Below are 26,804 nucleotides of genomic sequence, written 5' to 3'. Positions count from 1 at the left end.
CGAAGGGGGAACTATCAGAGTCATAGGCAAACCAGGGGCCAAAATGAGTCGCTGAGGTGCTTTCCCACGGATGGGTTGCTTTCCCATGGCTGAGAGTGCTTTCCCATGGCTGGGACTGCTTTCCCACGGCTGGGGTGCTTTCCCACGGCTGGGGTGCTTTCCCACGGCTGGGGGTGCTTTCCCATGGCTGGGAGTGCTTTCCCACGGCTGGGGGTGCTTTCCCACGGCTGGGGGGTGCTTTCCCATGGCTGGGGATGCTTTCCCATGGCTCGGACTGCTTTCCCACAGGTCGGAGTGCTTTCCCACGGCTGGGGGTGCTTTACCATGACTGGGGGGGGGTGCTTTCCCACGGCTGGGGGTGCTTTCCCATGGCTGCGGATGCTTTGCTTTCCCATGGCTGGGGGTGCTTGCCCATGGCTGGGGATGCTTTCCCATGGCTGGGGGTGCTTTCAACGCCTCCGATCTGAGTGTCACTGCTCTCGATTCTTGATGGCGCAGTCTCTCGTGGGTACCCTGTCCCTGCACCCCCTCTCTGACTCCTGAAGGAAACTCCTGGGTGCTGGGAACTGCAAGAGGGGGGGTCCGAACGTCACATGCTGTGAATAGGTTTCAAAGTTTTTGTCCTTTTTTTGTTGCTTTGTGGATCTACTGTTTTTGAGTGCAGCTTTGTGCTGTACGCGCAGGTGAGGACGGCCACCCCCACTTTAAATCAGGGGACATCTAACAGACAGTTTTTCATAGGCGCTGCAATCTGAATGTAAGATGGCCTGGTCAATCCTTCTCTGGGGATACAGCAACCTTAGGGGATAAGGATAGGGGAAGTGTCCCAGGGATATCCATACATGGGGGCTTACTCCCCCTAAATGGGCAATGGGGAAGGGCCCAGGTCAATCCTACTCTGGGGACTCAGTAGCCTGAGGGGATACGGATAGGAGAGTGTCCCAGGAATATCCATAAATGGGGGCTTACTCCCCCTGAATGGGGAGTGGGGGAAGGGCCCAGGTCAATCCTTCTCAGGGGACACAGCAACCTTAGAGGATAAGGATAGGACAAGTGTCCCAGGGGTATCCATAAATGGGGGCTTACTCCCCCTGAGTGGGGAATGGGAGAAAGACCCTGGTCAATCCTTCTCAGGGGCACAGCAACCTTAGGGGAGAAGGATGGGAGAAGTGGCCCAGGGGTATCCATAAATGGGCGCTTTCCCTCCTGAGTGGGGAATGGGAGAAGGTCCCAGGTCAATCCTACTCTGGGGACTCAGTAGCCTGAGGGGATAAGGATAGGAGAAGTGTCCCAGGGGTATTCATGAAGGCGGGGACAGAGGTTTTAGGAAAGAGAACAGCAGCCCCCCTGGGAAGGCTTCAATTAGATCACCCCTCCCCCTGCACCCTTAAAGAGGCATGAGAGGAAGGTCCCCTGGGAACTCCTTGGGGACACATCCTTCTTAGTGGGGAATGAGTGGAGTGACTCAGAGGAACTCCTCTTTGAGGACACACCATTCTTTGGTAACCAACCCTCCTAAGGGGGAGATAAAAAGGGGACCTTTTGGTATCCTTAATGGGGGAGACCCGCCCCCGTGAGGAATGAGTTGAGACAGCACAGCACAGATAAGCAGCGCACCGCCAACCTTTACTCCCTAAAAGCAGGAGAATCCTACCAACAAAAAAGCAGGGAGTAAAGTACTCCCTAAAAGCAGGAGAATCCTGCCAACAAAAAAAGCAGGGAGTAAAAGTACTCCCTAAAAGCAGGAGAATCCTGCCAACAAAAAAAGCAGGGAGTAAAAGGCCTCCTAACAAAAAAGCATACACACAGGAAAGAGCCCTTCGCCCTGCTTTACACATATGGAACAATGGCTGGGTTTGGATCAGGGGTGCCAGCAGAGTACTGCCACAGGAAAAAGCTTTTACCCACAAATGTTTGGATAGGGGTGCCAGCAGAGCATTGCCACAGGAAGTGGTGCCAGCAGTGCACTGCGACAGCAAGGAGCTTTTACCCACATGAGTTTGGATCATAGGTGCCAGCAGAGCACTGCCACAGCAGGGCACTGTCACAGCAAGGAGCTTTTGCCCACATGTGTTTGGATCAGGGGTGCTAGCAGAGCACTGCCACAGCAAGGAGCTTTTACCCACATGAGTTTGGATCATGGGTACCAGCAGAGCATTGCCACAGCAGAGCACTTCCACAGCAAGGAGCTTTTACCCACATGTTTTTGGATCAGAGGTGCCAGCAGAGCACTGCCACAGCAGGGCACTGCCACAGGAAGGAGCTTTTGCCTACATGTGTTTGGATCAGGGGTGCCAGCAGAGCACTGCCACAGCAAGGAGCTTTTACCCACATGTGTTTGGATCATGGGTACCAGCCGAGCACTGCCACAGCAGAGCACTGCAACAGCTAGGAGCGTTTACCCACATGTTTTTGGATCAGAGGTGCCAGCAGAGCACTGCCACAGCAGGGTACTGCCACAGGAAGGAGCTTTTGTGCACATGTGTTTGGATAAGGGGTGCTAGCAGAACACTGCCACAGCAAGGAGCTTTTACCCACATGGGTTTGGATCATGGGTACCAGCAGAGCACTGCCACAGCAGAGCACTGCCACAGCAAGGAGCTTTTACCCACATGTTTTTGGACCAGAGGTGCCAGCAGAGCACTGCCACAGCAGGGCACTGCCACAGGAAGGAGCTTTTGCCTACATGTGTTTGGATCAGGGGTGCCAGCAGAGCACTGCCACAGCAAGGAGCTTTTACCCACATGTGTTTGGATCATGGGTACCAGCCGTGCACTGCCACAGGAAGGGGTGCCAGCAGAGCACTGCCAAAGGAAGGGATTCCAGCAGAGCACTGCCACAGGAAGGAGCTTTTACCCACATGTGTTTGGATCAGGGGTATAAGGAACTCATGGTCGCAATAGTAAAGACAGACACAAGTGTCCACAGTTTAAGGTTGTTTTTTGAACTTCATAACGGTTGAGATAAACGCCTAATCTAAACCTAAATCTAAGATTGGAGCAAGCTACGACCATCAAATAATAATAAGGCAGTCCTAGTGGCGTCTTGTCAAATAAAAAGGGCCTACACTAAAAAAGAAATATTGCCAATTCCGTATTTCTAAATTACAAAAAGAGTGTGGGATAATGTTCACCAGAAAAGAAAGAAGTGTTCACGAAATGAAAGTCAGGCTGCTAAGGCTGGGTCTCCCTTCCCCACGTTTGAAGCACGGGACAAAGCGGGACTCTCGAGCACAGCACATTCCTTGGGCTCGTCAGCACGAGGTTCACAGTTCAGTTAAACCTTAAGAGGCTAAGTCTCCTTCTTGCAAACGTCTCTTGCCTTGGAAGGCCTGTGGTGTTTCACAAAGACAAACAAACAAAAAGTTCTCTCTGTGATCTTGCAACTTGGGTGATTGCACTTTGCGTAGGATCTCCCTCCGCCGGGTTCGGATCCTTCTCGCAGTTTTGGGCCTCCCTCCGTCGGGTTCACTACGGCCTTTCTTTAACACAGTTCATGTATTTTAAAACAGTTCATGCCTTGTTCATTTGCATCAGACAGCAAGGTGTTCCTCCTCCTAGCTTTCTCACGCCATCCCTCTGTCGGGTTCACTCTTGCCTTTATTACACAGTTCACAATCTTCTCAGAAAGATGGGTCCCCTTCCCCTACCTTTCCTCTGGCTGCTGGTCAGAGACTTTAGATTGTATAAGGGAGTTGTAGTTTCAAAGAAAAGGTCCCGGTCAGAGTCTTTCGAATGAGCGCCCACGTGGCGCCGGAACCCTCTGCACCTGGACCCCAACTGGTTTTCTCTACATTTCAACCACATTCCTCACTTTAAGAAATGTTGCCGCTAGCAACCTTAGGCTCAACACAGGTCAGCTTACTATCATTTTCCTACAACTCACCAGCTGTGCTGAACCCGTTGGCTTCTTTGTTCTTTGTAGTCAAGGATAGTACCACGGTAGCCAGCTTGCCTCTCCGCCTATGTTATCTAAGCAGGAGCCCTGTGTACCATTGACGTCTGCTGCTTCGCACGCTAGCTGTAGCTCCCGGTCTTATCATTTTCCTTTTGGAGGTTTTGCGTGTCTATGGTGAAAAGGGCATGGCAACTCCCCTTTCGTCGTCCTTCCAGGTCTCACTGCTTTCCTTCCCCATTTGAACTGTCGGTTTGGTGTAGCTGTCTCGGTGCGCATTTGCCCTTGCTTGAAGTGTGCTTTCGTGCTATTCCTTTTATCTCTGTGGGAAAGGTAAAGGGCCATGAGGTATGCATGATTATTCTCAATTGCCTGACTCTGCCTGACCTGTGTATTGGGACATGTCACGTTAACGGCTCTGGTGTTAGTCCATTGTTTGTTACTGTGTAAGAAAGTGTGTGGGAAAAGGGGGCGGGGGTAGAGCTTCCAACTATCCTACAGGGTAGGATGGGGAAAAGGTGTTACAGGAAAGAGGATACTGCGTCTCAACCCTTGGTGTCCCACTTCCACTCCCCAAAGACCCCTCGCCCAGGTGATCCTCCCCCACTGGCCCACCCCCAGGAACTGGATCCAATAGCGATGGCCATGTCCTGGTCACCTGGACGACAGATCTCCGGGGACTAGCGGGTGAGACACCTTCAGGTTTCTCACAGGGGTGCCAGCAGGGCACTGCCACAGCAAGGAGCTTTTACCGACGTGGTTGGATCAGTATCTTAGGAGGACATTGTAATAAGCCGGAATTACCAGGTGCAAAGTTGTATGGATTGCAAACTGGTATGTGTTTTGGGATTTACATGTATTTTCCTAAAAATGTGCCTTAATTGCAGATGGGAATTGTTTTTTTACTCCCTAAGAATCCGTTTACTCCCAACTTCAAAAATAGGGAGTAAAATACTCCCACTACAAAATCTTCTCTGGAGACCTGGCGAGCACGTTGCAAATCGTCCACTGGGAACACTCCCCACCCTGCACCCCTCAAAGGTGGGTGTGCACGGTTGTTCCCTTCTTTAGGATGACCAGAAGACCCAGTTTGGGGGTGACAGTCCCGGGTTTTCACAACATGTCACCCCACACCCCCCTCCCCCCCACACCCCCCTCCGGTCCAAACAAGCTGCGTTCAAAGCAGTGTAGGGCGTAAACACAATCCCCTCTTATTGCTGCTGGAATGTCTGATGTCTGTAAGAAGACATCCACACACACGTTATGCCAGACACTGTGGGGAGGGGTGGGGTGGAATAAAACGGAGGAACGCTGTACGACCGAAAGGGGGCGCACTAGAAAGAAATCTAATGAAGGGTTGGAGAGAGCGTGGGAGGGGGCAGAGTACAGGGTGCATGATCTGCAGGGGAGGGGGCAGAAAAGGGGCAAAATGAACTCAGTGTCAGTACTGCACAACCTATGTTCGTGTGATGGCTGCCTTGCACCCGCCTGGCCTGAAGGGGCGCTATAACGCCATTTCTTTGTCTCCTTTCTCATAGGCGAATGCAGCTCCCATTCTCGTCAATGCTGACTGCTTGGATGCGGCTCCATCTGTGAGTATCTGAGTCATGCAGCGTGTTGTGCACCGTCTCCCCCACTTAATCTTTAACTTCTGCCTCTCTGTCGCCCTCATTCTAGAATCCTGACCTCCATCACTTCCCAAATTTAACCTCTGACCATCAGTCCTCATTCCATAGCTCTAACCTTTTGCTCACTGTCGCCTCACTTCTCACCTTTCTCCTTTGTCCCTCAGTAATCCTCATTCTTTTGCTCTGGCGCTTTCTCAGTCTCCCTCACTTCCCACTGTTAACCCCTGACCCTCCGTGTTCCTTATTCTATAACTCTGAGCTCTGTCAAGAGTATAAGGAAAGTGGGGTCAGGTCAGGGTATATGTAGAGGGCACCCCAGGGTATATGTAGGGGGTCAGGGTAGGTGAAGGGGGGACTGGTAAGAGTATATGGAAAGTGGGGTCAGGTCAGGGTATATGTAGAGGGCTCACCGGGGTATATGGAGGGGGTCAGGGTAGGTGAAGGGGGGACTGGTAAGAGTATGTGGAAAGTGGGGTCAGGTCAGGGTATATGTAGAGAGCTCCTCCGGGTATATGGAGGGGGTCAGGGTAGGTGAAGGGGGGACTGGTAAGAGTATACGGAAAGTGGGGTCAGGTCAGGGTATATGTAGAGGGCTCCCCAGGGTATACGGAGGGGGTCAGGGTAGGTGAAGAGGGGACTGGTAAGAGTATATGGAAAGTGGGGTCAGGTCAGGGGATATGTAGAGGGCTCCCCAGGGTATACAGAGGGGGTCAGGGTAGGTGAAGGGGGGACTGGTAAGAGTATATGGAAAGTGGGGTCATGTCAGGGTATATGTAGAGGGCATCTCAGGGTATATGGAGGGGGTCAGGGTAGGTGAAGGGGGGACTGGTAAGAGTATATGGAAAGTGGGGTCAGGTCAGGGTATATGTAGAGGGCATCTCAGGGTATATGGAGGGGGTCAGAGTAGATGACAGGGGACTGGTAAGAGTATATGGAAAGTGGAGTCAGGTCAGGGTATATGTAGAGAGCGCCTCCGGGTATATGGAGGGGGTCAGGGTAGGTGATGGGGGACTGGTAAGAGTATATGGAAAGTGGGGTCAGGGTATATGTAGAGGGCTCCCCGGGGTATATGGAGGGGGTCAGGGTAGGTGAAGGGGGACTGGTAAGAGTGTATGGAAAGTGGAGTCAGGGTATATGTAGAGGGCTCACCGGGGTATATGGAGGGGGTCAGGGTAGGTGAAGGGGGGACTGGTAAGAGTATGTGGAAAGTGGGGTCAGGTCAGGGTATATGTAGAGAGCTCCTCCGGGTATATGGAGGGGGTCATGGTAGGTGACAGGGGACTGGTAAGAGTATATGGAAAGTGGGGTCAGGTCAGGGTATATGTAGAGGGCTCCCCAGGGTATACAGAGGGGGTCAGGGTAGGTGAAGGGGGGACTGGTAAGAGTATATGGAAAGTGGAGTCAGGTCAGGGTATATGTAGAGAGCTCCTCCGGGTATATGGAGGGGGTCAGGGTAGGTGAAGGGGGGACTGGTAAGAGTATACGGAAAGTGGGGTCAGGTCAGGGTATATGTAGAGGGCTCCCCAGGGTATACGGAGGGGGTCAGGGTAGGTGAAGAGGGGACTGGTAAGAGTATATGGAAAGTGGGGTCAGATCAGGGTATATGTAGAGGGTTCCCCAGGGTATACAGAGGGGGTCAGGGTAGGTGAAGGGGGGACTGGTAAGAGTATATGGAAAGTGGGGTCAGGTCAGGGTATATGTAGAGAGCTCCTCCGGGTATATGGAGGGGGTCATGGTAGGTGACAGGGGACTGGTAAGAGTATATGGAAAGTGGGGTCAGGTCAGGGTATATGTAGAGGGCTCCCCAGGGTATACAGAGGGGGTCAGGGTAGGTGAAGGGGGGACTGGTAAGAGTATATGGAAAGTGGAGTCAGGTCAGGGTATATGTAGAGAGCTCCTCCGGGTATATGGAGGGGGTCAGGGTAGGTGAAGGGGGGACTGGTAAGAGTATACGGAAAGTGGGGTCAGGTCAGGGTATATGTAGAGGGCTCCCCAGGGTATACGGAGGGGGTCAGGGTAGGTGAAGAGGGGACTGGTAAGAGTATATGGAAAGTGGGGTCAGATCAGGGTATATGTAGAGGGTTCCCCAGGGTATACAGAGGGGGTCAGGGTAGGTGAAGGGGGGACTGGTAAGAGTATATGGAAAGTGGGGTCATGTCAGGGTATATGTAGAGGGCATCTCAGGGTATATGGAGGGGGTCAGGGTAGGTGAAGGGGGGACTGGTAAGAGTATATGGAAAGTGGGGTCATGTCCGGGTATATGTAGAGGGCACCCCAGGGTATATGTAGGGGGTCAGGGTAGGTGACGGGGGACTGGTAAGAGTATATGGAAAGTGGGGTCAGGTCAGGGTATATGTAGAGGGCACCCCAGGGTATATGTAGGGGGTCAGGGTAGGGGAATGGGGGACTGCTAAGAGTATATGGAAAGTGGGGTCAGGTCGGTGTATATGTAGAGGGCTCCCCAGGGTATATGGAGGGGGTCAGGGTAGGTGAAGGGGGGGACTGGTAAGAGTATGTGGGAAGTGGGGTCAGGTCAGGGTATTTGTAGAGGGCTCCCCGGGGTACGGAGGGGGTCAGGGTAGGTGACGGGGGACTGGTAAGAGTATATGGAAAGTGGGGTCAGGTCAGGGTATATGTAGAGGGCATCTCAGGGTATATGGAGGGGGTCAGGGTAGGTGACGGGGGACTGGTAAGAGTATATGGAAAGTGGGGTCAGGTCAGGGTATATGTAGAGGGCATCTCAGGGTATATGGAGGGGGTCAGGGTAGATGACAGGGGACTGGTAAGAGTATATGGAAAGTGGAGTCAGGTCAGGGTATATGTAGAGAGCGCCTCCGGGTATATGGAGGGGGTCAGGGTAGGTGATGGGGGACTGGTAAGAGTATATGGAAAGTGGGGTCAGGGTATATGTAGAGGGCTCCCCGGGGTATATGGAGGGGTCAGGGTAGGTGAAGGGGGACTGGTAAGAGTGTATGGAAAGTGGAGTCAGGTCAGGGTATATGTAGAGAGCTCCTCCGGGTATATGGAGGGGGTCAGGGTAGGTGACGGGGGACTTGTAAGAGTATATGGAAAGTTATGTCAGGTCAGGGTATATGTAGAGGGCTCCCCATGGTATATGGAGGGGGTCAGGGTAGGTGAAGGGGGGACTGGTAAGAGTATGTGGAAAGTGGGGTCAGGTCAGGGTATATGTAGAGGGCTCCCCGGGGTATATGGAGGGGGTCAGGGTAGGTGAAGGGGGGACTGGTAAGAGTATATGGAAAGTGGGGTCAGGTCAGGGTATATGTAGAGGGCATGTTGTCTGTTTTTAAGTATCTGGCAAGTTAGCGATGGGCCCAGGCCACTTGCAGAGGTAGGCCGCTCGAATCGAAATATTAATCTTCCCATATCAAGGACCCCTCTGCCTTTTTCCAAGCCCCTAAACATGTTGCTTTTTCTTCCCTTTACTGTGAGCGCCACGGCAGCTTGCACCCATCACCCACATGGACACCCCGAGATTTCAGGGGTGCCTTACTGCCTGCAGGTTTAACCTTTTTATCTCTCCTGCAACACCTTTAAAACCACATGGGAACAATTGTAATTTCTCTCCATGTACCACAAGTCCATCTTTGTGCCAGGCCCCGAATCACAAAAATTCAGTGTTAAATATGAACAAATATACTTGTTTTAATACTCGGTTGAAGTTTGAACATTTATCATCATTGACAAATATACGTTGAATATTTGAATGTAAAATAAAATGTGCTAATATTGCAAATGGGGCCGGTGGGATCTTATTCCTGGTATGCTTTTGCAGCCGGGCTGGTTTCAACGTTATTTCAGCCAAACCTCTGCCTTGCACTGTTTCACTTCTGTGCTAATGTCTTAGCTAGCTCTGTCTTGCAGTGTTTCACTTCTGTGCTAATGTCTTAGCTGGCTCTGTCTTGCACTGTTTTATTTTTGTGCTAATATCTTAGCTAGCTCAGTCTTGCACTATTTGATTTTTGTGCTAATATCTTAGCTGGCCCTGTCTTGCACACTTTCATGTCTGTGCTAATATCTTAGCTGGCTCTGTCTTGCACACTTTCATGTCTGTGCTAATATCTTAGCTGGCTCTGTCTTGCACACTTTCATGTCTGTGCTAATATCTTAGCTGGCTCTTTCTTGCACTGTTTCATGTCTGTGCTAATATCTTAGCTAGCTCAGTCTTGCACTATTTGATTTTTGTGCTAATATCTTAGCTGGCCCTGTCTTGCACACTTTCATGTCTGTGCTAATATCTTAGCTAGCTCTGTCGCACTGTTTCATGTCTGTGCTAATATCTTAGCTGGCTCTGTCTTGCACACCTTCATGCCTGTGCAAATATCTTAGCTGGCTCTGCTTTGCACTGTTTCATTTCTGTGCTAATATCTTAGCTGGCTCTGTCTTGCACACTTTCATGTCTGTGCTAATATCTTAGCTGGCTCTGTCTTGCACACTTTCATGGCTGTGCTAATATCTCAGCTGGCTCTGTCTTGCACACTTTCATGCCTGTGCAAATATCTTAGCTAGCTCTGCCTTGCACTGTTTCACTTCTGTGCTAATGTCTTAGCTAGCTCTGTCTTGCACTGTGTCACTTCTGTGCTAATGTCTTAGCTAGCTCTGCCTTGCACTGTTTCACTTCTGTGCTAATGTCTTAGCTAGCTCTGTCTTGCACTGTTTCACTTCTGTGCTAATGTCTTAGCTAGCTCTGTCTTGCACTGTTTATTTTCTCTGCTAATATCTCAGCCAGCTCTGTCTTGCACTGTTTCACTTCTGTGCTAATGTCTTAGCTAGCTCTGTCTTGCACTGTTTCACTTCTGTGCTAATGTCTTAGCTAGCTCTGTCTTGCACTGTTTCACTTCTGTGCTAATGTCTTAGCTAGCTCTGCCTTGCACTGTTTCACTTCTGTGCTAATGTCTTAGCTAGCTCTGTCTTGCACTGTTTCACTTCTGTGCTAATGTCTTAGCTAGCTCTGTCTTGCACCGTTTATTTTCTCTGCTAATATCTCAGCCAGCTCTGTCTTGCACTGTTTATTTTCTCTGCTAATATCTCAGCCAGCTCTGTCTTGCACTGTTTATTTTCTCTGCTAATATCTCAGCCAGCTCTGTCTTGCACTGTTTCATTTCTGTGCTAATGTCTTAGATGGCTCTGTCTTGCACTGTTTATTTTCTCTGCTAATATCTCAGCCAGCTCTGTCTTGCACTGTTTCATTTCTGTGCTAATGTCTTAGCTGGCTCTGTCTTGCACTGTTTATTTTCTCTGCCAATATCTCAGCCAGCTCTTTCTTGCACTGTTTCATTTCTGTGCTAATGTCTTAGCTGGCTCTGTTGTGCACTGTTTTATTTTTGTGCTAATATCTTAGCTGGCTCTTTCTTGCACTGTTTCATGTCTGTGCGAATATATTAGCTAGCTCAGTCTTGCACTATTTGATTTTTGTGCTAATATCTTAGCTGGCCCTGTCTTGCACACTTTCATGTCTGTGCTAATATCTTAGCTAGCTCTGTCGCACTGTTTCATGTCTGTGCTAATATCTTAGCTGGCTCTGTCTTGCACACTTTCATGCCTGTGCAAATATCTTAGCTAGCTCTGCCTTGCACTGTTTCATTTCTGTGCTAATATCTTAGCTCGCTCTGTCTTGCACACTTTCATGTCTGTGCTAATATCTTAGCTGGCTCTGTCTTGCACACTTTCATGGCTGTGCTAATATTTTAGCTGGCTCTGTCTTGCACAGTTTCATGCCTCTGCAAATATCTTAGCTAGCTCTGCCTTGCACTGTTTCATTTCTGTGCTAATGTCTCAGCTACCTCTGCCTTGCACTGTTTCATTTCTGTGCTAATATCTTAGCTAGCTCTGCCTTGCACTGTTTCATTTCTGTGCTAATATCTTAGCTGGCTCTGTCTTGCACACTTTCATGTCTGTGCTAATATCTTAGCTGGCTCTGTCGCACTGTTTCATGTCTGTGCTAATATCTTAGCTGGCTCTGTCTTGCACACTTTCATGCCTGTGCAAATATCTTAGCTATCTCTGCCTTGCACTGTTTCATTTCTGTGCTAATATCTTAGCTCGCTCTGTCTTGCACACTTTCATGTCTGTGCTAATATCTTAGCTGGCTCTGTCTTGCACACTTTCATGCCTGTGCAAATATCTTAGCTATCTCTGCCTTGCACTGTTTCATTTCTGTGCTAATATCTTAGCTCGCTCTGTCTTGCACACTTTCATGTCTGTGCTAATATCTTAGCTGGCTCTGTCTTGCACACTTTCATGGCTGTGCTAATATTTTAGCTGGCTCTGTCTTGCACAGTTTCATGCCTCTGCAAATATCTTAGCTAGCTCTGCCTTGCACTGTTTCATTTCTGTGCTAATGTCTCAGCTACCTCTGCCTTGCACTGTTTCATTTAGTTGAGGAATCCCTGCTTGGACTGGCACTCCTACTCTCCGCCCAGGGAAACCCATCTGGGTATTGATTGCATTGAGCCAGGCAGGTGGGCATGGTTCTGCGACTGGCTCAAAGCATAGCAGGCAAGCAGCCCCTGCTCTGACCCATCAGCTGCCTCACCCAGGAAGTAAAAGGGGAGGAAGGAAAGGGGAACTTTGAGGCCTTGTCAGCACTGTGAGGCATCTGCCAGGGTGGGTGTGACTGAGCTGCTTGAAAGCAAGGGCCCGATTCATGGAATTCTTTGCACGGTTCAAAGTGACTCTGCACTGCCGACACCAACCCTGATTCATGGAAGTGTGCAAAGTGTATTTTTGCAGTGCAAAATCATGTTTGTAATACAAAATGAACTTTGCACTGCAAAAATACACTTTGCACAGTTCCATGGATCAGGGTGTTTGTCAGCAGTGCAAAATCACTTGGAACCGTGCCAGAAATTCCATGCATCGGGCCCCAAGTCTCTCAAGATTTAGCGCTAGGGTACTGGGGTCGGGGGGGGGGGTCTAGGTCAGTAAATAGATTCTTGACATCTGACCAATCGCAGAACTTCCTTTTTGCACCAGTTACCGAGCCTAAATCATAAGCGCTTTGTGTTTGTGTTGTGTTCATGTTTATATAGCGCCTTCGCCAAAGTGCTGCACAGATTTATGCAAAATGCTACACATTAATCATTTGGTAACAACAGAACATTAGACAGAAGACAGAGAAAAGGGAGACGGGTTGGGAAGGGCTAGAAAGACAAAAATAGGCTTTAAGGTGGTTGCGAAAGATAGGAGGAAGAGGAGCAAACTTCCAGAGGAAGCGAGTTCCAGAGCTTAAGTGCGAGGAGAGGGACAAGGAGCACAGGGGGTTTAGGGGAGTTTAAGACCTACGGGTGAGTGGCGCGTTATGGATATTAAAATAAATAAATAAGAGAAACGGACGTTGTGCGCAGAGGGGTCGACAAGCGGAATATGGAGAGATAGGAGGGGCCAGGCCATGCTAAGAAAATGAAAAAGGAGGCGAGAATCGCAGGGAAGAAGAGGAGGGGTAATAGCGGATCAGGAGGGGGCAGAAAAAGCAGGCGTAGAGCAGAGTTACAGACTGAGGTGGTGGAGTGAGGTGAGAAGTGCGCACGCCTAGGAGGAGGGCAGAGAGGTGATCAAGGCGGGCGAGAATGGAACACCTGATGAGATGTTTTGCTGCACGGAAAGACCAAAAAGGGCGGATGCGACGGATGAGACTACATTTCCCATCAACACCAGGTATATCTTGGGAGTCCAGGCACTTCAGCGCCGGCGCTTCTGGGACGTGCCGGTCTTCACCGGTCATCGCCGCAGCTCGCCGGCTCGCTGGCTCCTGTCTCCCGTTAGGCTTCTGCTCACCAGTGCTCTCCAGACTGTTCTGTGTCTGCTTCTTGGATATACTCTCAAGTAAGATAGCGACTCATTACACAACTAAGTAGATATCATGTGTTTGGACAAAGCAATACGCGGGAACAATGAAATAGATTCGAATATCGCGACGCTGTTAGTTCTATCGCTCACCTTACTCAACACACGCTCACTATACAAACATGGTGTCGAAATTGCTGCCCTTGTTAATGACTGCAAGCCAGATTTCTTTGGGATCACCGAAACAGTCACGCGGTATCACACATTTCACCTGATGGCTGTGAATCACTGTGGGTGAAAATTAAAACCCCCCCCGCACACAACTCTTAACGTGCTTACTATCTACCGATCACCCAAGGACAAGCCCCTTTTTGAAGAGCAGTTTATTGATCTTTTGGCTCAAATCTGCACTACTAAAAGCCCTTAGGTCATCATGGGCGATCTTAACCACTGGGCCAATGACCAACTTGACAAGGTGGGCCTCAGCCTTATGAACTCCATTACTTCAGTTGGTCTCACACAATGGATCAAATCCCCCCACACAAAAAAGTGGGCACACTCTCGATTGGCTCATATCGCAAAATACTAACATCTCAGACATTACGGTCACACCATTTATATGGTCTGGCAATTCCCTTTTCCAGGCCAAGATTGCCTTACCTAATTCGCCGCCCAAACTTAACACCCATCCGCGTCTACGAAAGATGACTCGTAATTTGAAAAACATAACAGCCCCCAAACTATCTTCGTTGCTATCATCCAAACTACACGCCTTATCCAACTTTGCTGACTCTTCTGCCCTAGTTAACCACTTGACCCTCATCATCAAAGAAGCAGTTAATGACCTTGCTCCGATGAAAATGAAGGTGATCAAGTCGGAAGCCACAAAGAACACATTGTTCTCAGAAGATATTGTCACTGCCAGACAAACCAAAAGAGCTCTAGAAAGATCCTGGAGAAGGGACCCCAATGACGATACTCTAGCTGCCTACAAAAAATCCACACTGGCATACAAGAAATGTATCATTAATGCCAAAGCCACACACTACAACAGAAGGATCATAAACGCCCAATCTAATGTTGGTGAGCTGTTTAGAATTCTAGCTGAATTTCAGGATCAGCCGCCACCATCCAATAATATGACCAAAGATTCCAAATGGAGCCAAGATATCCACAATTAATTTTTATCTAAAATCGATTCCCACAAGGAAAAAATCAAAAAGATGCCCTTAACAACGTGGCACCTACGCCACCTATAAAAAGAACAGCCCCTCTCAACAACTCCCATTGCAGAACTCCTCAATTTTCCTTCACTCATTACTCTGAAAAGGAGGTACTTAAAGTAATACAAGATCTTAAGGCTACATCCTGCCCAACAGATGACTGTCCCACAAACATCTTCAAGCAATCTACTGACCTACTGGTCCCTTGGATCACCCAGCTCATAAACCTATCTTTTGATGAAAGTGTGGTACCCGATGCTCTCAAATCCACCTGGATAACCCCTTTGTTAAAAAAAGAAAACCTATATCCCACTAAGGAAGATAACTACAGGCCAGTAACCAATGTGCCCTTCATTCTGAAGATATTGGATAAACTAGCCTATATGCGATTGCAGGCTCATGTCGAAGAACGCAACATCCTTGGCACTCGACAGTCAAGCTACAGGGCTCGTCATGGGACCGAGACGGCCATGCTTGACTTAAAGTTCTCTCTTGCGGGCATAGCGGACAAAAATCAAGCCGCGTTGCTGATGCTACTTGACCTCTCCGCAGCCTTCGATCTGGTTGATCACAGTTTACTAGTGACAAGGCTCGGAGAGGTAGCAAATTGCTCCATGCTAGCATCAAGATGGATAGCCTCCTTCTTGGGCCCTCGAAGGGTAAGGGTATGCGTGGGAAGCAATCAATCCACTCCCATCTCTCAAAACTGTGGAGTCCCACAGGGTTCTTGTCTGTCGCCACTGCTTTTTAATTTGTATATTCGTCCCCTCCTCGATCTTCTTAGTAAGCTTGGAGTTCAATATACTAACTACGCAGACGACACTCAGGTCGTCATACAACTAAGTGGCTTCTATAAGAATGATGTTGAAACTATTAACAGCATCTACAATGCCATACAGGACTGGATGGCCTGCAACTCCCTAGCTCTGAACAACAAAAAAATGGAGCTCATGATAGTGTCCTCTAAGAACACCCAGAACAAACGTGATTCTGACTTTGCCAACTTCCTTATTGCAGACAATACCATCACTGTCCAAAGGAAAGTTAAGACCTTGGGAGTTGTTCTGGGTTAGGAGCTATCTATGAAGTCTCATGTCTCCAACATCAGGTCCAGTTGTGGATTAACAAGCAAATCAGTTATATTCGCCCTTTCATTACAGCGGAAAACTGTGCTCTCCTGTCTACAGCATTGATAAACTCCAGACTTGACTATTGTAACAGTCTATTGTCTGGCACTACTGTCGCCAATATTCAATCTCTACAGGTGGCTCAGAACAACGCTGTGCGCACCATCTTCAATCAATCTCATCGCACTCATATCTCCACCTTCAAGAAGAAGCTACACTGGCTTCCTGTAAAACATTGCATAACACACAAAGTGCTAACGACAACACACAAGTGCTTGTCCCTCAGCAATCCCACCTCTCTGTCTGAACGCATTAGCATCAAGTCCAATGGAAGAAACCTTCGTTCTTCCACTGACACTCTTCTTGATCACCCCAGATTTAAGACAGCTAAATTTGGGGGCATCCCCCTTGACGTCCAGGGCCCCCTCCTCTGGAATGCCCTACCAGCTGGGATACAACAGATCCAAAACTATTCCGTGTTTAAGCCAGCCATAAAGACTCACCTTTTCAATCTGGAGTAACACTCCACGGCCTCATTCCCTTTCTACTGGTCATGTTGTGTGTCTTGTCTTTGTTTTTTTTTGTGCGCCCCGAGGCTCACGGGCATGTGGCGCGTAATAAGAATTAAAATAAATAAATGAAATAAATGGTAAAGGTGCAAAGTAGAGATACGCGCAGTTTGCAGGATATGAGAAGAAAAACTTTGCGAGGTCCTCGAAACTCGACTGCTACTTAGTCCTCCACTTTACAGTCCAAAGTCTTGCGTATCAGCGCTGGAAAGTTATTGATATGCCTTTTCCTCCAGAGCAGTGAGTGCTCTGCTCTTCCAGCCCTGTAAGCCAGTAAGATAGCTCAGTAAATTGAGCGCTCGCTGTTGTGATCTATGTGTGATCTGTACAACAATTGTAACTTTTCTCTGTAAGAAAGCGCGCATATGGCTTTGGCCTTGATGCGCTATAGGAGCAACAAAAAAACAAAAAATCTGCAGGTCGCAGGTTCGAATCCCAGCAAGGCAACTCAGCGAACCAACCTGGGTTGGGATGATGCATGGAAATATGTTCTATGTACAGCGCTTAGGCGCAAGCACTGCATAAATTAACAAATCATTATCTTGCCTTGCCTGCATGGAGTCCTAGGGGAAGCAGGCGGATTCCTGGGGCTGTGAGCTGTGCTGGTGTGGACCTGCTCTGCAGGACTGTCACGCTGCATGCCTGCCTGCTGTGTGCAACCCGCCTTTGCAGGTCCTGGAAGGCAGAGACTTGTTCCGGGCTGTGCGTCCAGAGACTTGTGTTTGCTTGTGCAGAAGGAGGAAAGAAAGCCGTGTTTCTGAGCTTGTGTAGAAGAAAGACTCCAGGAGACTCCAACATCACACACTAAACTGAAGGATCCAGCAGCATTGCAGCCTGTGCTGATTTCTCCCCTATGCATTCTCCCTCTCTGGCATTGCAGCCTGTGCTGATTTCTCCCCTATGCATTCTCCCTTTCTGGCATTGCAGCCTGTGCATTCTCCCTTTCTGGCATTGCAGCCTGTGCTGACTTCTCCCCTATGCATTCTCCCTCTCTGGCATTGCAACCTGTGATGATTTCTCCCCTATGCCCTCTCCCTTTCTGGCATTACAGCCTGTGCTGACTTCTCCCCTATGCATTCTCCCTCTCTGGCATTGCAGCCTGTGCTGATTTCTCCCCTATGCATTCTCACTTTCTGGCATTGCAGCCTGTGCATTCTCCCTTTCTGGCATTGCAGCCTGTGCTGACTTCTCCCCTATGCATTCTCCCTCTCTGGCATTGCAACCTGTGATGGTTTCTCCCCTATGCATTCTCCATTTCTGGCATTACAGCCTGTGCTGACTTCTCCCCTATGCATTCTCCCTTTCTGGCATTGCAGCCTGTGCATTCTCCCTTTCTGGCATTGCAGCCTGTGCTGACTTCTCCCCTATGCATTCTCCCTCTCTGGCATTGCAACCTGTGATGGTTTCTCCCCTATGCATTCTCCCTTTCTGGCATTACAGCCTGTGCTGACTTCTCCCCTATGCATTCTCCCTCTCTGGCATTGCAACCTGAGCTGATTTCTCCCCTGCGCATTCTCCCTCTCTGGCATTGCAGCCTGTGCTGATTCCTGTGCTGACTTCTCCCCTATGCATTCTCCCTCTCTGGCATTGCAACCTGTGCTGATTTCTCCCCTGTGCATGCTCCCTTTCTGGCATTGTAGCCTGTGCTGATTTCTCCCCTGTACATTATCCCTTTCTGGCATTGCAGCCTGTGCTGATTTCTCCCCTATGCATTCTCCCTTTCTGGCATTGCAGCCTGTGCTGACTTCTCCCCTATGCATTCTCCCTCTCTGGCATTGCAACCTGTGCTGATTTCTCCCCTGTGCATTCTCCCTTTCTGGCATTGAAACCTGTGCTGATTTCTCCCCTGTACATTATCCCTTTCTGGCATTGCAGCCTGTGCTGATTTCTCCCCTATGCATTCTCCCTTTCTGGCATTGCAGCCTGTGCTGATTTCTCCCCTGCGCATTCTCCCTTTCTGGCATTGCAGCCTGTGCTGATTTCTCCGCTGTGCATCTGGAGAAACTAGGCACGCTGCGCCCTCTAGTGGAGAATGAGAAGTATGCAGCATTTCTTTATGAGCAGACAGACCCCTTGCTCTTTCCTGTGGGAGTAATTCTGAGACAGCAGCTCTGTGGATTGCAATCCTTCCTGGTATATGTCTATCGCCTGATACCCTTTTAGCCTACTTTGTTGGTTCTCTCTGTTATCCCTGTCATCATTTTCCCTTTAACTCTTTCGTTTTTTTTATTAACACATTTTCTCTAGTTGTATGAACCTGTATTGTTATTTTTTTTAAGGATTGGATTTGCTTTTGGAGTGACTGGACCTTGCCCCTTCCACGCCCCCCAAAGTAAGCTTTCCTTTCCGTCCACGCTACCCTGGAGTGAGCCGAGGGTGCGTTTAAGGAGTGTTTGGTTTGCAACTGTAGGGTCCACCTTCACATGCTGTTGTGCAATCTTTGCCATTGCAAGCACCACTCTTGGGCCCCTGTTCCCCACCAGGCCAGGTGTCTGCTGCCTGGATATGGGTGACCAGTGGGCGGAGGTGTGCAAAGTTTCCATGTCAAATTAACTATTAGTAGTAAAGAGGCGAAGTCCCAACAGAGGCTTAGGACAAAGGACTTGAATCACAGGTGCCCCTTTTGAGTTTTGGGAATGGCGATGGGTCTTAACACCTTGCCCGGGTGCAATGTCCCCGCCCTCAGACTGCTGTGCAAAGAGAGGGGGGGTTCCCAATGGCCCCCCAGCAAAGAGGCCTCGATTGGAAGTTGTTGTGGCTGGTTGGAGGCATGACGTGTGCAAAGAAGACAGGTTAGGGCACCACTCAAGAAGAAGCCCAAAAATGAGAGTGGTGAAGTGGCCTCGGACCATCCCGGGAAGGGCCAGAACGTTCTTCGCACCGACGGTTCACCAGGACAGAGCACAGGAAAGAGTGGACGTTTTATTTGATTTATTGCTCACTTGTGCAGCACTTATTCAACAAAATCGTGTTTCCAATGGGTGGGGGGGGGGGGAAGGGGAGTACATACAATGCAAAATAATAGTAAGTATACAGACATGGTCTACTAGGCCTTGTGGCACTCTGATATGCAAGTGCAGTGAAGAGAAATACAGGAGGTTAGGAAGGGAGGTGGGAGGAGGGAATTAAGGAAGGAGAAGTGCTGGAGCGCTGGCAGGGAAGCGCAAGGGATGCTGGGGAGGAGTGGGCTGGCTACGTGCTGGGCGGGGGATCCCAAGGAGTGGGATGCACAGCCGCCAGGCAGGGGGCCCACAAGGGCAGTGCTGAGGGGGAAGGGCACTGGTGTCGACTGGGCAGAGGGCCTGGTAATCTGTGAGATTCGTGAAGGCACCAGGCCGCCAGTCTCAGTGGCAGAGGGGTGGTTAGCAGGGAAGGGAAAGAGAGAAAGAAGTAGAGAAAAGCAGAGTTTTGAGAAGTTTCCGTAACTTAAGGAGGTCCGTCGTATCAAGTCTGAGAGGGGGATGGAGGCTGATCCAGAGAGAGGCACCAGCCGAAGAGAGGGACCTGCCCCCCACTCTCTGCTTGGAGAAGCGTTTGACAAGCAGAGAGTTGGCATTAGGAGAGCGTAGGGCTCTAGCAGGGATCTATTTAGGGAGAGAGAGTTGGAGATAGCGTGGTCCCAGGCCCCAGAAGGCCTTGTGAATGATGCAGGGGGCCTTGAATTTGATACTTGCATCAACCGGGCGCCAGTAGAGAGATCTTAGAGCTGGAGAGATGCAGTCCCTGGGCTTGAGGCCAAGGATAGGCCTTGCAGCCCTATTCTGGATTAGTTGAAGGGGACCAAGGGAGGAAAGGGAGAGATTGAGGAAGAGGCTGTTGCAGTAGTCCAGCCTAGAGAGGACCAGAGCTATGGAAACATTGAGCTTCTGGGGAAAGGTGAGGAAAGGGAGGATGCCTCTAAGGAGACCTGGTTGCCCCCCTAGGGAAGCTATCTTCTCTAGTGTCCTTACTACTAAGAGTTATTCAGGGGTGTTCTTTCAGCTGAGAGGCAAAGGTTGCCAAACAGGGATGGGGAACATGCCAGGGTATTCTGCCTGGGGCAGCGGTATGCTGACGCGCTGCACTTTGTGGCGTTTTTCTTGTGCCTGCTTTGGTAATTTTGGGCACCCTTTGTAGCACGGCAGGCCATAGCTGATGTATGCGTGGGTGCCCCAGTCCTCGTGACGCATGTAGGCTTGCACTTTCTCCAGATAAGAGCCCTGTGTCTTTGGCACTGGGCACAGGATTTTAAGGGTCACCCATTGCTGAGGTGCCTTGTGGGCAGACACCCGCCTGGTGTGACGAATGATTCAGGTCCCACTGTCTCACCATGCAGCCATTGGAGCCCGCAGACCCCCAGCAGCATATACCTGCGGTGAGTGACAGGTCCCAGGTTGCATGCATTGCAGAGAAGAGGCATTGGCGGCCTGCGGACGGAAGGTGTTGTCCAGTGTGCATGTGGCAGTGCTTTCTTATCCCGCACAAAGCTTGGAAAATGCCAGAGCTGTGTGTGGTGGCCCAATGAACACATGACACCAGGATGAAGATAAAATGGTTAAATTGGCACCTTGCAACATGCAGAGAAATGGCTGTGCTCACAGTTAAGTCCTTGATAGGTCCGTGCAGTTGGCTTCCCTTCACTGATGTAACAGTCTCCGGCTTATTGTCTTAACCTATTTACAAGAGCTCCTACGAGGCTTCATCTAGTAGCCATAGCAAAATGCTCTTTCTTGGGATCAACAGCACATGGGTGTGTGTGTGTGTGCTTGATGGAGGCATCAGGCCTCACCTCAGGAGGAGCGCTGGGGCTCGACCGTGGCCCTTGCTGTCCATGCCGCGTCTCCCGCTTCTCTGTTCCTTTGCGCCCGTGTTCTCGAATGATCTCGGGAAATGGAGATCATGCTGGATGAGTCCTCACACTGTGGCAGCTTCGTGAGCAGAAAAGCCATAAGGAGAAAAACAAGATGGCGATGGCAGGTTACGTAACTTCCTGTGCCAAGACAACTGCCTGGATGTAGAGGCAAGCACATTTCAAAATAGCCATGCCCTGCCAGAGTGGATGAAGGAAAGGAGGACTACCTAACCCAAAAAGGGGGATTGGTTTACGTAGGGGTCAAATATATCAAAAATGATCCCCCCCAAACCTTACACGGGGAGTCGCTGTCTGGGGTAGTGAGGAGGATGTTCAAAGAGGCGCTGTGGAGACCTGATCGTGTGGGTGCTGGAAACCTGAGAGCACATGCAAGTATCAGTTACCACTGTAGTGAAGTATTGGAATCAATCACAACCACTGGCATTGTTCTGAGGAACTTTCCGTACTGTAATGCGTACCCTCTCTGTGCCTTTACAGGTATGGAACGATAGCCACATAGCAAGCAGTCATGCTCCTTGCACCAGTGGGAACAGCAAATCCCTGCTGCTGAACCTCATCCCATGGACACGGGAAGAGAACCAAGGCCAGGCGTGTATCGGCCTTGTTAGGTCCCACCAGCAAGGTGCAGCCTGGATTTCCACCGTCTTCTTCTTCTTCTTCTTCTAAATTACTGAATGCGTGGACGGACCCACGCAGGCGCTTCCCCATCCAATAGGATGATGTGCACCTACCCTCATCATTCAAACACATAGCCCTCACAATCTCATAACTCCTCCCACCGCCCCGTCTGCCTCACAAAATCCAACAACACACTGCTCCTCCTCCTGCCTCTCGAGGAAGGGACCCACGTCTGGGTATATCGCTCTCCCTTAGGGTGACAAACTACAAACAAAAAGGGATGGGGGGACGTTTTTGAATTCATTATCACCACTGGCGTTTCCTGCAGAACTTTCCATAGCTTTCATCTTTTAACCATCTGTGCCATTACGGAAAGGGGCCAACCCTATGCAAATGAGTCTTGGTCCTGCCCCCAATCAGAGCAGTCCAGCCTGAGCTGCTGAGCCGCGTCGCAGACGCGTGTTGGCTTCGTTGTGCTTCATCGGTGAGGTGCAGCGTGATTCCCTAATGAACGAGCAAGTCTTGGCATCCCCTCGCCTTTCCTTGCACCACTCCTCTGTATTAATACGCCTCTCTAAGTGGCATGTGTATGCCGTGATGTGGGTCCTGAGCTTGCTGTGCCAAGCTACTCCTGACCGAGGATGCCCCATACAGCTAAAACATGTATGGCTTGCATGCTTGTGGTCATATCTACAAAGCATGTGGCCTGGCAGTGTGGGATGGACTGCCCCATTTGAGGTGGTATCAAGCCATGATTTTCATGTGGCTTTGCCCCCACCCGCTCGTCTGATTTTATACAGCAGGACGAAAACGATGGAATGGAAGCCTGTCCAGAGCAATTGCAAGTGGTTCTGATTAACATAAACTGTTTCCAGCCATCATGTTTCAGTGTCGCAAAGAGCGCCCTTTAACTCAGCTCGAGGTGCCATGGCCGCAGATACGTTTCCTGGACTGGAAGGAGCCCCCGAGGCTTGGTGAGGGGGTGCTGCTGAGTGTGGTTGGTAAAGAAGGTTGGGTCTTAGTTATTTGGCGTCCACCCTGCTACCCGTAGACGCCAGAGGAATCTCCTGCCGATGAGGGCAGAGCAGCTTCCGGGCGGGGCCTGCTGTGCCTCTCCGAAGCTGAACCTTCACCCGGAAGTCGCAGCTGAAACTTCACCCGGAAGTCGCAGCTGAGCCGTCACCCGGAAGTCGCAGCTGAACCTTCATCTGGAAGTTGCAATGCCTGTGCGTTTGCTCTCCGCAGATCTGCCCTGGACGGGGCCTGCTGCTGTGCCTCTCTACCGCTGAACCTTCACAGGGAAGTCGCAGTTGAACCTTCACCCAGAAGTCGCAGCTGAACCGTAACCCGAAAGTCGCAGTGCATGTGCATTCCCTCGCAGATCTGCCCTGGACGGGGCCTGCTGTGCCTCTCCGAAGCTGAACCTTCACCTGGAAGTTGCAGCTGAACCTTCACCCGGAAGTCACAGCTGAACCTTCATCCGAAAGTCGCAGTGCCTGTGCGTTTCCTCGCAGATCTGCCCTGGTCAGGGCCTGCTGCTGTGCCTCTCTACCGATGAATCTTCACCCGGAAGTCGCAGCTGAACCTTCACCCAGAAGTCGCAGCTGAACCTTCACCTGGAAGTCACAGCTGAACCTTCACCCGGAAGTCGCAGCTGAGCCGTCACCCGGAAGTCGCAGCTGAACCTTCATCCGGAAGTCGCAGTGCCTGTGCGTTTCCTCTCTGCAGATCTGCTGTGGGCGGGGCCTGCTGCTGTGCCTCACTACCACTGAACCTTCACCCGGAAGTCGCAGTGCCTGTGCGTTTCCTCTCTGCAGATCTGCTGTGGATGGGGCCTGCTGCTGTGCCTCTCGACCGCTGAACCTTCACCCGGAAGTCGCAGTGCCTGTGCGTTTCGTCTCTGCAGATCTGCTCTGGGTGGGGCCTGCTGCTGTGCCTCTCGACCGCTGAACCTTCACCCGGAAGTCGCAGTGCCTGTGCATTTCCTCACTACAGATCTGCCCAGGACGGGGCTTGCTGCTCTGCCTCTCTACCGCTGACCCTTCACCTGGAGGTTGCAGTGCCTGTGTGTTTCCTCTCTGCAGATCTGCTCTGGGCGGGGCCTGCTGCTGTGCCTCTCCACTGCTGACCCTTCACCTGGAAGTCGCAGTGCCTGTGCATTTCCTCACTACAGATCTGCCCAGGACGGGGCCTGCTGCTCTGCCTCTCTACCGCTGACCCTTCACCCGGAGGTCGCAGTGCCTGTGTGTTTCCTCTCTGCAGATCTGCTCTGGGCGGGGCCTGCTGCTGTGCCTCTCCACCGCTAAACCTTCACCCGGAATTCACAGTACCTGTGCGTTTCCTCTCTGCAGGTCTGCTCTGGGCGGCGCCTGCTGCTGTGCCTCTCCTATCAGGATTAATCAGGTGAGTACAAAGGCAGCGAATATGGCAAGGGAAATGTGCACAAATTCGCACAGTGAATAACCTTGAATCAAAACAACATGCACACAAGAACCACGACTCATATATACTAAAACCCAGGAGTGCAGATAGAGTGAAACAAAAATACCAATATATGAAAAGGGATGTGGGGTAAGAACTTAGAACCTCCTTATGACTGAAAGGAAAGTCGGCAAACTCCTTACTCACTATGCTATTACAGATACTGACAGCGCTAAACCCACGTAGAGGGCAAGCAAGGACAGGATCTGTGAGCTGACACTCTGGATGATACTGAATAAGGAACCTAAAAACAGTACTCACAAGAACCGGAAAGACCAGTTGAATGTCAGTAAACCCACGAACCCAGTTGATCAAACAGGGACCCAGAAGGCTATAACAGCAATGGGTGGAGGATAACTAAATACCCAAGTCAAGGAGCAAGTAGGAATTGTGATTATAGAAACAGTGAGGAAAACAAAAGGCATTCACACAGGGACTAGTTAACAAACAGCACCCCACACCTAAATAATCAAATGGGAAATAAATGCAGAAGTGCAATGGAAAACATTGAATGGATCCCAATAGAAAGTAAGGATCAGGAGCAGGGAAAATTATATCACAAAAGGAAACCTTTCCCACCCATCCAAGGAGAAAAGACAGGAAGCTAAATCTAAAAAGGGAAAGACTAATGCATCAAGTTTTTCAGTGGCAAAGGACAGCATCAAAGAAACAGAAAACACAGGCAAATTGGGCAGCATCAAAGGGTAAAGCACAGAGAAAGGCTGCCTGCAGACAGAGGAAGACAGAAAGGGAAATCCAGAAAACAGAAATCAATTAAGCACATGAATCCGAAATCCAGGGATGAGGAACAAGAAACAGGAACTAGGAACTAGGCACAAAGGCTAGGAACAAGGAACAAGGGACCAGTCACAACAGGAACACTGCAACAATGAACAGCGCTGGACTGAAGCAAACTGAGGCTTTTAAAGCTACTTAACGAGCACACCCCTCAGGTGTGCCGCCTGCTGCACCTGCAGCCACAGGTGTTGCCTATCCTCCACCCAACCTTGTCCTGCAAGGGAGGAGGTGAAGCAGTGAGCCAGGCATTCTGGGAAGCATAGTCATTTGATCAAAGTAGCATGCTGGCTGCCAAAAACCTGGAATGGATCCGGAAGGGAAGTAACTTGGAAAATAAGGTTTTAGAGCTCCCAATTCATCACAGCACTGTAGCATTAGGTTCGGAGGAAATGTCCAGTAGGGAATAAACCCCAAAACATGCCCCAAGTGGCGGGAACGGGACCTCTCGACTGCTGAACCTTCACCCGGAAGTCACAGTGCCTGTGCATTTTCTCTCTGCAGATCTGCTCTGGGCGGGGCCTGCTGCTCTGCCTCTCTACCGCTGAATCTTCACCCGGAAGACGCAGTGCCTGTGCGTTTTCTCACTACAGATCTGCCTAGGACGGGGCCTGCTGCTCTGCCTCTCTACCGCTGACCCTTCACCCGGAAGACGCAGTGCCTGTGCGTTTCCTCTCTGGAGATCTGCCCTGGGCGGCGCCTGTTGCTGTGCCTCTCCACCACTGAACCTTCACCCGGAATTCACAGTGCCTTTGCGTTTCCTCTCTGCAGATCTGCTCTGGGCGGGGCCTGCTGCTGTGCCTCTCCACCGCTGATCCTTCTTCCGGAAGTCACAGTGCCTGTGCGTTTCCTCGCAGATCTGCCCTGGACGGGGCCTACTGCTGTGCCTCTCTACCACTGAACCTTCACCCGGAAGTCGCAGTGCCTCTGCGTTTCCTCTCTGCAGATCTGCCCTGGACAGGGCCTGCTGCTGTGCCTCTCTACTGCTGACCCTTCACCCGGAAGACGCAGTGCCTGTGCTTTTCCTCACAGATCTGCCCTGGACGGGGCCTACTGCTGTGCCTCTCTACTGCTGAACCTTCACCCGGAAGTCGCAGTGCCTGTGCGTTTCCTCTCTGCAGATCTGCCCTGGACAGGGCCTGCTGCTGTACCTCTCGACCGCTGAACCTTCACCCAGAAGTCGCAGTGCCTGTGCGTTTCCTCTCTGCATATCTGCTTTGGACGGGGCCTGCTGCTGTGCCTCTCTACCGCCGATCCTTCACCTGGAAGTTGCAGTGCCTGTGTGTTTCCTCTCTGCAGATCTGCCCTGGACGGGGTCTGCTGCTGTGCCTCTCTACGCTAAATCTTCACCTGGATGTCACAGCTGAGCCTTCACCCGGAGGTCGCAGTGCCTGTGCGTTTCCTCTCTGCAGATCTGCTCTGGACGGGGCCTGCTGCTGTGCCTCTCTGCTGCTGAACCTTCACCCGGAAGTCGCAGTGCCTGTGCGTTTCCTCTCTGCAGATCTGCTCTGGACGGGGCCTGCTGCTGTGCCTCTCTGCTGCTGAACCTTCACCCGGAAGTCGCAGTGCCTGTGCGTTTCCTCTCTGCAGATCTGCTCTGGACGGGGCCTGCTGCTGTGCCTCTCTACTGCTGAACCTTCACCCGGAAGTCGCAGTGCCTGTGCGTTTCCTCTCTGCAAATCTGCTCTGGACGGGGCCTGCTGCTGTGCCTCTCTACTGCTGAACCTTCACCCGGAAGTCGCAGTGCCTGTGCGTTTCCTCTCTGCAAATCTGCTCTGGACGGGGCCTGCTGCTGTGCCTCTCCACCGCTGATC

At 50.7% G+C, this 26,804-nt stretch overlaps 1 protein-coding gene across 9 annotated transcripts in view; it reads left to right on the top strand.

The window, feature by feature from the left end:
- Positions 1 to 26,804, top strand: part of DLG3 (discs large MAGUK scaffold protein 3) — a 2,111,742-nt gene that overhangs the window by 1,003,440 nt on the left and 1,081,498 nt on the right. For all 9 annotated transcript variants that reach the window (XM_069612439.1, XM_069612441.1, XM_069612436.1 and 6 more), the window contains one exon: positions 5,433 to 5,486. In XM_069612439.1, the coding sequence (XP_069468540.1) occupies positions 5,433 to 5,486 (54 nt within the window). The remainder of the gene's footprint in view (positions 1 to 5,432; positions 5,487 to 26,804) is intronic.

The sequence above is a fragment of the Ambystoma mexicanum genome, chromosome 5p (assembly GCF_040938575.1).
Source record: "Ambystoma mexicanum isolate Mex_15411 chromosome 5p, UKY_AmexF1_1, whole genome shotgun sequence".
Lineage (NCBI taxonomy): Eukaryota > Metazoa > Chordata > Amphibia > Caudata > Ambystomatidae > Ambystoma > Ambystoma mexicanum.
The sequence above is the reverse complement of the archived record's forward strand: the minus strand, read 5'-3'. Positions and strand labels throughout refer to the sequence as shown.